Source organism: Zalophus californianus, chromosome 10, assembly GCF_009762305.2.
Source record: "Zalophus californianus isolate mZalCal1 chromosome 10, mZalCal1.pri.v2, whole genome shotgun sequence".
Lineage (NCBI taxonomy): Eukaryota > Metazoa > Chordata > Mammalia > Carnivora > Otariidae > Zalophus > Zalophus californianus.
In genome coordinates, this window is record NC_045604.1 from 114082818 (window position 1) to 114095011 (window position 12194).

Genomic DNA, 12194 nt, shown 5'->3' on the forward strand with positions numbered 1-12194 from the left:
AGAGGAGAGTTAGCTCCATTTACTTGATGAATGGTTGAGTATCTACATCTATTAGTTGGAATTCTTATAGGAGAGGTCTATTCAATCCTGCTTATAAAAAGCTATGTAATTTGTTAATAAAAAGGCAACAAAGTAATTTAAAAGATCCCAATCCCATTGGCTTCATTGAACAATTCATGAGGCAGGCAGCACCCCATTTAGCAAAAAGAAAGGGGCTCCTTTGAGCTGCAGGGAGGGGAAGGATTTTAAAGGCAGAGAGGGATTGAAAAAAAGAAATTACTAGAAAAGTAATTCATTCAGTTCATTTTCCAGGTTGACCGGTTAAAGTTTACATGGAGGTGAGGGTGTGTGGAACTGCAGTTAGGTCAGGTAGTAAGTCTTGGTTTGCTGGCTTGGGTCTCTTGACATAAGTGACTCCATTTTGGCCGTGTGGTTTCTTTTTAAAAAATCGTTTATTTGGGGGCACCTGGGTGGCTCAGTCAGTTAAGTGTCTACCTTCAGCTCAGGTCATGATCTCAGAGTCCTGGGATCGAGCCCCACGTCGGGCTCCCTGCTCAGTGGGGGGTCTGCTTCTCCCTCTCCCTCTGTCTCTCCCCTCTGCTTATGCACTCTCTCTCCCTCTCAAATAAATAAGTAAAATCTTAAAAAGAATCATTTATTTTTACCAGCGCGGACACCAGGGTAGGTTATGTTTCAGCACCTCAGTGTTTGGTCGCTGGCTCATTCCTCCTTTGGTGATGGAGAGCACTTTCCATTGGCTCCTGCTTTCCATTGACATCATTCCGTCTCTGTGGCTCTTTTCTTGGTACTTCCTTACTCTCTGATACGTCAAGATTATCCTGGCTCCTATACTTACTGTCCAAGTTCTAGCGTCAGCAAGTTCTTTAAGGAGCTCTGGGTAGTAGAGAACGGTATTAAAGTCTTACACGTGGGAGCTAAATGTCCATGCTCAGCGGACAATACAAGGCAATATATGCCTGTATTCCTACCTATGTCGACATACCTAATGATAAAGTTTTCTCTGTGGAACCGTCTGTGTCCATATTAAGCTAAGGATGAGTTTAGACTGATGTCTCCAACCTGGTCCGCCACCACATGGAGATTGTGATCTTCTCCCTTTGCTGATCTGTAACTTCCTACTCTAACAGTGGCAAACCTGGCTCTCACCACCGGCCCTTTATTTAATTCATTGCTCCATTCCAGATTACAGATGTGGTGTTTTCAGAACTGTTAGCTACCACTCTGATGGCAGAGAACGTTATCAAATAGAGTCCACTGTGTACGTACAGTACTTTTTTTCTTTAATCCACAGATTCCATTCATTTCCAAAGTTGCTTAGGTCAGCACCTTTTGTCATACAACCTACAGTGAGGGTTCTTTCCCCCCATATGTTTCTAATACAGTTAGATTATGTGACACGTTCTGTATTCCATTGAAGGGGAGGAAGACATTGTCCTTGGTCCAAGGTTCTTACCGCGGGATGAAGAAAGAAATTGACATGAGACAGATAAATAGGAGAAAAAAACCTAAAGTGCAATGATGTGGAGACCCAATAATGAACCTGAGGTCTAAAGAACTGACCAAGGAAGCCAGGTTTTATACTTTTTGGACAAAGAGAAACTACACCTTTGATGAAATCACAGGACAAAGAAAACTTAACCTTGGGAGCTTCGATTAGTAAGGAATTCTAAACAACATTTGGGCTGGGGTCATAAATTAGTAAAAAGTAACAAGGGTTGTTTATACAGCCTTATGGGCTCCAAATCTCCCATTTCTGGTGATGTTGAAATCTCTTTACCTCCTGGTACAGGGACATTTTCACATGGGAGATTGATTTCCTTTCCAGGGGGACAGAGGAGGGTCTAAGTGTCCTCATTGCATAGGCTGTCTCTTAAGTAACTTTTATTTAAAATGATCTGTATGTCAAAGTGGCAGATTTGGGGCAGCCTGCCCTTGGCCCCCACACCATCCTGTGATACTCCCACATCCTAAACAACTTACTTTCAGTAGATTATTATTTACTCTTTGGGATGTAGAAATGTTTGTGTTTTTTAAAGATTTTATTTTTAAGTAATCTCCACACCCAACATGGGGCCCAAATTCACAACCCCAAGATCAAGAGTTGTATGCTCCACCGACTGAGCCAGCCAGGTGCCCCAAAAGGTTTGGGTTTTGACAAATGCATAGTGGCAGGTATAAATCATGAAAATAGCACGGAATTCACTTCCAGATCCTAATATCATCTCTAGTTTTGCCTTTTCCAGAATCTCCTACAAATCGGGTCACTCAGTGTGCATCCTTTTCAGACTGGATTCTTTCACTTAGAAAAATACATGTAAAGTTCATCCATGTGATTGTATGGGGTGATGGTTCATTTCTTTTTATTGCTGAATAGATTAACAGGAGAAAAACAAGTCAAAGTTTAATATGCATATGTCCTGTATTCATGGGAGATACCCAGGAAAATGGTGTAATTCCTTGAAGTGGCTCAGCCCTCACCCTAAATGCTATCTTCAGCTAAAGAGCAAAAGATTTTGGGTGGTGGGAAGGCCAGTTAAGGGATGTTCTCAGGTGAGCACAGTAAATGAGGGTATGGATGTTACACAGCTTTAAGTCTGTGCCTTCTCTTTTGGTAAGAGTTTCTTGAGATTTAGTAATTCTGTTCCTGATACAGAGGGAGACAGGCGTACAAATGGGGCGTTCCTTTATAAGTGTACATTTCACTCACCAAATGGCAACTTTTATCCGGTTTTCAGAGATTCTCCCATGTCTGGGTTTCTTAAAATTAATCAGCCCAAATATCCCTTGTGCCAAAGAGGTATATTTTGCATGGCATATTCTGCTTCCTTCACATGGATGCACTTAGCTTGCTTATGGATTCATTTATGGAAGGACATCCTGGTTTCTTTAAGTTTGTAACCATTATGAATAGAGCTACCGTGCATAACTGCATGTGAGTTTTTGTTCAGAAATAGTTTTTCAAAGCAGTTGCTAAATACTAGAAGTGCAATTGTTGGATCCTAAAATGATACTTACTTAGGTTTGGAAAAAATGGCCAAAATGTCTTCTGAAGGGACAGTTGCTGCCATTCCTCACCTTCCAGCAATTGGTGTTCTTGTTTTTGGAGTTTAGTATTTGTGGTAGGTGTGCAGTGCTGTCTCACTGTTGTTTAAATTTGTACTTTCCTAATGATGATGTCAAACATGTTTTTGTATGCTTATTTTGTATCTGAATATCTTCTTTGTCCAGGCATCTGTTCAGATCCTTACCCATTATCAATTAGGATGTTTGTTTCCTTATCATTGAGTTCTGATAGTCTTTTGTATTTTTTGAATACAAGTCTTTTACCAGATTTGCGCTTTGCAAATATTTCCTCCCAGTTTGTGGCTTGTCTTTTAGTTTTCTGAGCAAGGTCTTTCACGGAGCAAAAGTTTTTTTTTTTTTTTAAGATTTTATTTCTTTATTTGACGGAGAGAGACACAGCGAGAGAGGGAACACAAACAGGGGGAGCGGGAGAGGGAGAAGCAGGCTCCCCGCTGAGCAGGGAGCCCGATGTAGGGCTCGATCCCAGGCCCTGAGATCATGACCTGAGCCAAAGGCAGATGCTTAACGACTGAACCACCCAGGCGCCCCACAAAAGTTTTAATTTTAGGAAGTTCATGTTATCAATTTTTTTCTTTTGTGGATTGGCTTTTGGTGTTGTGTGTTAAAGCTCGTCAGTGAACCCAAGACCATGTGGATTTTCTTTTTATACTTTTTGTTTTTGAAAGATTTTAGTTATTTATTTGACAGAGAGAGAGAGAAAGAGAGAGAGAGAGAGAGAGAGAGCAAGCACGAGCAGGGGGAACAGCAGGCAGGGGAGAAGCAGGCTCCCCGCTGAGCTGGGAGCCCGATGTAGGGCTCGATCCCAGGACCCTGAGATCATGACCTGAGCCGAAGGCAGCCGCTTAACGACTGAGCCACGCAGGCACCCCCTTTATTTTGATAGTTTTACATTTTAAATTTATGTACAATTTTAAATGAATTTTGGTGTAAGTTGTAAAGCCTGTGTCTGCATTTCACTTAATTCCGTACGGTTTCTAATTAATAGTTTCTATTTCTGGAGAAGTCAGGGGATAATTGGACTCCATTTCAGTTCGAATTTCCCAAATGTAATGGATTCAGCTGGACCCCAGAAGGGACAGGTGCCTCCACGGAACTGAGTGCACCGCATCCTGCACTGCCCCCACCTCCCGCCGGGAGGCGCCCGAGTCCCGCCCCGCGACCCGTGCGGGGCATGCGCGCTCAGCCCTCCTCCTCCGGGGCGAGGACAGGTGTTCCAAGGCCTCAGGACCCACCCGCTGTGCTGACGCCCAGGCTTCGGGAGGGTGTGGGTCCGCGTCCTCGCTGACGGGAGCCGGGCCTCCTCAGGACCCGCTGTGGAGACTTCGGGAGGACGTGGGGCCGCGTCCACGCTGACGGGAGCCGGCCTCCTCAGGACCCGCTGTGGAGACTTCGGGAGGACGCGGGGCCGCGTCCACGCTGACAGGAGCCGGCCTCCTCAGGACCCGCTGTGGGGACTTCGGGAGGACGTGGGGTCGTGTCCACACTGACAGGAACTGGGCCCCCTCAGGACCCGCTGTGGAGACTTCGGGAGGACGTGGGGCCGCGTCCACGCTGACGGGGGCCGGGCCTCCTCAGGACCCGCTGTGGAGGATGTGGGTCCGCGTCCACGCTGACGGGAGCCGGCCTCCTCAGGACCCGCTGGGGAGACTTCGGGAGGACGTGGGGCCGCGTCCACGCTGACGGGAGCCGGGCCCCCTCAGGACCCGCTGGGGAGACTTCGGGAGGACATGGGGCCGCGTCCACGCTGACGGGAGCCGGGCCCCCTCAGGACCCGCTGTGGAGACTTCGGGAGGACGTGGGGCCGCGTCCACGCTGACGGGAGCCGGCCTCCTCAGGACTCGCCGAGGGAGGAGGAGGTGAGGAGAAGCCGCCTGAGCGGGGACTGCGGAGGGGGTGCGAGCTCCCAGGACCCCGCGGAGGAGGGGCGCGCTGTGTAGACGCCGGGGCTCTGTGCGCGGTGACGCGGGGTCCCCGCGGTGCTGTGCGCGGGGCTGTCGGTCTCCCCTTCCTGGGCTCGGATCCGCTCGGGGGTCCCGGGGCCTGTGTTCGCGCGCCCCTCGGATTCGGTTCCGGGGCCCCGCAGCCGGGCTGCGGTCAGGCAGCGGCCCCCCGCCGCGGCGCTCGCGCTCCCCGGGCCTCGGCCCTGCGGGTCCTCCCCGCGGCCGCGCCGTCGGGGTCGGGGCGGGGCTCCGCCTGCGGCACGAACGTCGGCGGCTCGGCTTCTCGGGGCCGCGCGGACGTGGTGGTTTGAAGAGGAGCCGACTCTGCGGGAAATCCGCCAGCGCAGCGCAGCCCCTCCCTCTCCGCACTCAGACCCCAGCCGCGTGTCCTCGCCGCCCGCGGGCTGCCTCAGGGCGTGTTACCCCCGACGGGGCGCCGTCCCGCGGACCCGCCACCGAACCCTCAGAACGTGTCCGGTGCGCAGTTCCCGGCCGTAGCTGGGGTCCCGCGGGGGCACGTCGTTCTCCAGAACTTCTTCCTTCTCCCCGAGGGCGGCTCTGTCTGCGGGAGACGCCAGCTCCCCGTCCCCTTCCCCTCGGCCCCGGCAGCCACATTCTACTGTGTGTCTCGGGACACTTCCGGTAAGTGGGACCACAGGGCGTCTGTCCTTCTGTGACTGGCTGATGTCGCTCAGCGTGATGACTTCCCGCTTCATGCGTGGTGTCGCCTGTGTCAGAGCCCCCTTCGTTTTTAAGGCTGAATCGTGCTCCGTGCTGTGTACACCGCGTTTCGTTTATCCATTCGTCTGTCAGTGGACACTTGGGTTGCTTCCCCCTTTTGGCGGCGGTGAAAAATGCTGCTCTGAATAAGGGTACTTCTCCTTTCAATTTTGGGGTATGTATCTGGGAGTATAATTGTTGAACCATACGGTCATTCTACTTTGATCTATTTGCCTAAATGCCAAAATATTTTATACGTAGACTGCACCATTTGTCACAAGCAAGGTGTAAGGGTTTCCGTTTCTCAACATCCTTTCCAAAATTTGTTATTTTAGTTTTCTTGAAAATAGTGATTCCATTGTGTGTAAAAGGACATCTAACTGGTTTAAATCTTCATTTCCATAAAGACTAAGGATGTTTAACATCTATTCATGTGCTATTCACCATTTGTATGATTTCTTTGGAGAAAGGTCTATCCAAGTCTTTTGTCTGTTTTAAGAAATGGGTCGTCTTTTTGCTGAGGAGTTGTAAACGCTCTTTACATGTTCTGGGCAACAGACTCTTATTAGATACATAATGTACAAATATTTTCTTCCATTCGGCGGGCTATCTGTTCACTTTCCAGATAGTATCTTACGATGTACAAAGATTTTTAACTTTTTTTTTTACATTTCTTTTTTAAGAGTGAGTGAGTGTGCGAGTGGTCAGGGGCAGAGGGAGAAGGAGAGAGAATCTTAAGCAGGCCCCACACTCAGTGTGGAGCCTGACGTGGGCTCGATCTCATGACCCCGAGATCATGATCTGAGTCAAAAATAAGAGTCGGACGCTTAACCAACTGAGCCACCCAGGCACCCAGAACAGGTTTTTAATTTTGAGGATATTATTTTATCTATTTTTTCTTTGCTTTCTTACGCTTTGGTGTCAGATCTAATAGCATTGCTAGATCCAAGGTTATGAACATTTATCCCCACTTATTTCTTCTAGAGTTTATAGTGTTACCTCTTACATTTAAGCCTTTAATGTATTTTGAGTTAATGTTTATATGTGGTGTGAGGTAAGGGTCCAGTTTCATTCCTCTGTACACGGATAGCCAATTTTCTACCACCCTTTGTTGAAAAGACCCTTCTCTCCCCCAGTGTAATGTTGTCCACCCTTGTCAAAATTCAGTGGACCATAGATGAAGGGGTTTATTTCTGGGCTCTCAGTTAAACCCCACTGATCTGTATGCATATCTTTTTTAAAAAAATATTTTATTTCTTTATTTTTAAAAATGTTTTAAATTTAAATTCAATTAGTGTATAATGTATTATTTGTTTCAGGGTGAATGCATACCTTTATGACAGTATCAAAATGTTTTATTTACTGTTGCTTTGTATTAATATTTGAACTTTGGAAGAATGACCTTTCACCTTGATTTTCTTTTTCAAGATTGTTTTGGCTATTTTGTGGTCCCTTGAAACTCCATATGACTGTTAGGATTAGCTTGTGCAGTTCTTTCCAAAGGCCTTTGTGAATTTTCTTGGGAATACATTGAATTTCCACATTGCATTGTGTACTATTGCCATCTTATCGATAGTATGTCTTTTCATCGCCGTGGGGTCCTCAGATTTATTTAGGTTTCCCTTTCTTCCAGCAATGTTTTGTAATTTTCAGCGTACAAGACTTGCACCTTGATTACATCTATTCCTAAGTATTTTGTCAACGATAATGTTCCCTAAAATGGAAATGTTTTCTTAAATTATTTTTTGGATGATTCATGGCTAATGTATACAAATAAGACAGATTCTTGTGTATTGATATTAACTGGCTGTAATCATTTTTTGTTGATTGTTTAGGAAGCTCTGTCTATAAGATGATGTCATCTCTGGTCTCTGAATAGACCTAGTTCTACTGTTTTCTTCCACATGTGGATTTCTTGCCTTATCATTCTGGGTAGAACTTTCAGTACGATACTGAGCAATGAGTGAAAGCCAGCATGATGGACTTGTTTTTGATTTCAGAGTAGAGCTGTCAGTCCTCAAAATTGAGCATGATGTTTGATTAGAGTTAGGGTTGGGGTTAGGGTTAAGGGTTAGGGTTAAGGGTTAGGGTTAGGGTAGGTGACCCTGTGACCCATGAAGCCCGACACTCAGCATGCTGGCGCCAGGAACACTCCCCCTGTGCTGAGCTCCCAGGCAAACCCTGCATGTCCCCTCCCCTGGCTGACTCCCTGCAGGTTCTGTCCCCACCTGCCATGAGTTGAGCACCTTTGGGCACAGCCCTTGTTTCTATGCCCTACAGACTGGGTAGAATCAGCTGCATGGGTTTCTAGCCTCTAAGCCTCAGGCTCCCCTTTGTAAGATGGGGTCCTGAGGGCTCCCACCTCTGGGAGCCGAAGGTAGGGAGGCGCTACCAGCAGACGCACTCGGGCCAGGCCAGGAGGGTGGCTGTTGCTTAAAGCAGCCAAGGGCCTGCCCCCTGAAGAAAGTGCACACGTTCACGGCCCAAGTTTTGGGGTCCTGCCGCCAGCCTATGGCAGTGACCCTCCTCCAGCCCTGTCCCCTGTCCCTGTGGATACATGGTCTTCCTGGAGATGTTCCTGCAGAGAGTTGAGAAACACTTCATGGTGGGACACAGGGCCACCTACTATGTCTTCACCAATCAGTTGCCTGCCGGGCCCCATGTTCCCCTCCGGGAAGGCCGGAGGGTGGTGGTCCTCAAGGTTCCCCGCACCCTGCGCTGGGAGGACGCGTCCATGCAGAGCACGTGATGATCCGCCGCTTCTGTAAGCAGCTCTTCCCGTCATCGCGTGCTGAAATAAAGTTCTCAGACACCAATCTGAGCGGCCATGCAGGGCTGCCTCTGCAAGTAGGGCAGCAGCAGCTGGGTTCTGCACATCGCTTTTATGTCATTTCTTATCAGAAAAGCAAGGGCAGACGCCTCAAAGCGTGGGAAAGGAGGACAAAGGGATGGCAAGTATCCCGAAGCTGTGAAGCAGGCCTGCACTCTCCCATAGGCGCAGGCACGCAGGGAGGCCTTCATGGGATCAGGGAAGAGTGGGATGTTTGTGCTAGCAAACGCCAGGTGCAGGAAGGGGGGCACGGAGGGTTACATTCTTTCCTGGCTCCTAACCTAGGCCCTGCCCCTGGGGATGTTGGGATCCTGCTCCGACTGGGCCATTGTGTTCAGTAGCCCGAGAACAGGAACGCTACTGATGTTTCAGCTGCTTCCACAATCACTCCTTAGGGCTGACAATATATTTTCTAAGATTAACTCCACAATTCCTCCGTGAGGTGGACTACCTGGTGTGCACAGAGGTGGACATGAAGTTCCGCGACCACGTGAGTATGGAGACCCTCTTTGGCACCCTGCACTCCAGTTTCTACCAGGCAGCCCACAAGGACTTCAGCTACGAGCATTGGCCACAGTCCCAGGCGCACATCCCCAGGGGCAAGGGCGACTTTGACTACAAGGGGGCCTTTTCTGGGGGGTCGGTGGTAGAGGTTCACCAACTGACCTTGGCCTGTCACCAGACAATGGGGGTCAACCTGGCCAATGGGATTGAGGCTGTGTGGCACGACGAGAGCCACCTGAACAGGTACCTGCTGGGCCATAAGCCCATTAAGGTGTTGTCCCCAGACGACCTGTGGGACCCACAGCTGCTGGCCTGCCCCCAGAGGACCTGTAGGATCCACAGCTGCTGGGCTGCCCCCCATCATGAGGAAGCTGAGATTCATGGCTGTGCCCAAGAATCACCAGGACGGCAGCAGTGGTTAGTACTTGAGGAGTCGTTTTGGTGCCCACCGGGTCTTTCACCCGAGTTAACAGATGAGTCAGAAGGAAGGATGTCATCAGTTAGGAAGTATAGACGAAGGTCAGAGTGGAGGTGGGCAAAGGCCTCTTTCAGAGAGCAGGGAAGCTCTGAGCTGCTTCTATACACCTTGCCCTGCTCCTCACTTCCAGCTGCCTGGCCCTGAGTACTGTCCTTTCAATGAATTGGTCGTCTAGTATGTAACATGTTTCTCTGAGTTCCATGAGCCACTGGAGCAGAGTATTAAAACCTGAAGGGGTTGTGGGGACCTCCAATCTGTAGCCCATAGCTTGGAAACAGGGGTGATTTCTCTGCCCAGCCACTGGCTGACCACTAAGTTAACAGCACAGGGATTCAGTAGCCATACACACAGCAAAGAATACAGACTTGACAAAGGTAGTTCAGAAAAGTCACTAAACCAACAGTAGCAACTACAAGGAGCAGCAATCATGAAGCCTGGCGTGGGGAAGGTCTGATGTTCGGGATGCTTCCATTATAATAGTCAAAATCACTCCCTGGACTTTTCACTGTGGCCAAGTCCCCTGGCTGGAGGCCACGTATCTCCTACATGTTCCACGTGCCTCTCTCTGGCTCCTCCAGCCTTGCACTGTCCTGTGCTGCTTCCCAGTAGAGGTCCGTTTTCACCAAAGCCAGGAAGATGGGATGGCGTTTTCTGACTCCCCACTCCCCACCCCACACTGTTGCAAGAGAGGAAAATGTTTTCCTCAACCCTCTTAAGGTCCCTGGCTGAGTCTGGAAATTGACAAAGACAGATGGACGGGAGAAAAGCAAGCAAAATGTATTGATTGTTTTGGTGGGAGCCTCACAAGACCATGACGACCAGCAGAGGTGACTGGAGCAGACAGCTCTTCTCCCTTTTAGACAAAGAAGCAGTAAGTGTGTGAAGAATTGACAGACACAGGCGTTTGGACTAGGGCTCGTAAACGATAAAGAAGTTAACTAGGAAGATAAGGGTTCATTTAACCAGGTGTGTTCGTATAGACCCCGTGGTCCTAAATTCCTTGACTCTGGTGATAAGCACGTCATCCCTGTGGTCCGGCGAGAGAAAGTTCCACATGGGAGTATTCTGACCTGCTTAAGGGAAGAAGGACTGATGGCTGGGGGTCAGAGAGACCTTCTTGCTTCTGCTCTATGCAAAAGTTCTTTTAGCTTCTATCTTTAATTTGCCAAGGTGCCATATTTGGGTTAGTGTGTCCTGACCCTCACTGGCCTGGTGCTGTACTCTGTCTCCTAGTATCCAGGATATTGGGTGTGCTGCTGTGGAGACATCCCAGCCCTGGGGTAGCCCCTTGTCCAGGGAGGCACCTGCCTCAAAGGGAGGGTTGCTAAGGGTGGCCGCCCCTCCTCAGGGAGATTGGGTGGGAGAGTGCAGATCTTACTTCCAGAAGCTGACTTCATTTCCTGAAAAGGTCTACCTGATAGTGGGATCATACAGGAGTTCTATGTTTAGTATTTTGGGGAAAATCCATCCTTTTCCCAGCATGGCTGTGCCAACCAAAGTCACTTTCGGATGATTTTTACCTATAAACCAGAGATTTTTCAAGAACTTCTCCAGCAGAGAACATGAGGAGAATATTTTCATGACCTTAGACAGGCAGAGATTTCCCAGGATGCAAAGTATACTGACCGTAGGAACAAACCGGTGACTTAGAAACTCTGAAATGAAGAACTTGTTCTCCTTCTCCCATTTCTGGCTAGTGTGCTGGTCTGTGGCTCGATCCCACCTCAGGCAGCTGGAAGGTTGACCTCCCAGGTCAGCTACCACTGAGATGGCTACTGTTTCTAGAAATTATTCTTCGGGGTGTGGCCACGGTTCCCCACCCGTGCACTGATCAAGTCGGTGACCTCTAACAGTGGAGCCATGGGTCCTCCAGGAATGGTCCCCCACAATCCCCCAGTAAAGCCATCTCACTGAGGGTTTAGGGGGACGGGAGCTGCCCCTAGGCAAAACTGGAGATTCTCACTGTCCCTACCTGGCCTTCAGATGCTCCTCATTTACTCCTGTGCCTCTGGTGTCTTCTTGGAACCCTGACCTGTCAGTTTTCGGACAGCTGGTCCAGTGGTACCCTCACTTTCTGGGAGGGGGATTTGGTGGAATCTGCAGTGTGTCCTGCAGCCCCACCAGGATCACTTTTTGAAGGCACATTGTCTGCGCCATCTGAGGAGCCAAGACTGTGGGTCTGTGGCCTGGAGGGATTCTGAGCAGAACTGGTGGGATGGGAGGGCTGCAAGGCCCAGAGGCAGGTTTCCAGAAAGCTCTCTGGGGTCCCCGGCATCCTACCATTTTCGAATCAAAGCCCTGAGATCTTTAAAATGCCAGCAACAGTACAGCATGGGCCACAAAAACAAATGTCCTTGTGCAACCAACACCACCTAAACTATTGGCCATTTCTTGTCACTTGAGCTGAGTATAAAGGATTGAGAGTTGGGGCTTGGGGGGGGTCCTGGGCCAGACTTTGTATTTGGGGGACAAAGGCCATCAGACAAGCTTGTGCTGAGCCTCAGGAGAGGGTCTGTGTGGAGACCCCAGCTGCAGGCACTGCTCTCCACTGATGCCCCCTCAGCCTGCCCAAGTGCCCCTGCTGCTGGGGGAGTACCTGCCCCCTCCTCTCTGCCTG

The 12194-nt window shown here is 49.4% G+C and overlaps 1 protein-coding gene across 1 annotated transcript; it reads left to right on the forward strand.

The window, feature by feature from the left end:
- Positions 1-6437: 6437 nt before the first annotated feature.
- LOC113933904 (histo-blood group ABO system transferase 2-like) lies at positions 6438-9691 on the forward strand (the record flags this gene model as incomplete). Its single annotated transcript, XM_035722333.1, has 4 exons — positions 6438-6449; positions 8338-8506; positions 8991-9414; positions 9452-9691. Coding segments are annotated over 4 exons (675 nt in total), but the record flags the coding sequence as incomplete, so codon positions are not given.
- Positions 9692-12194: the final 2503 nt, after the last annotated feature.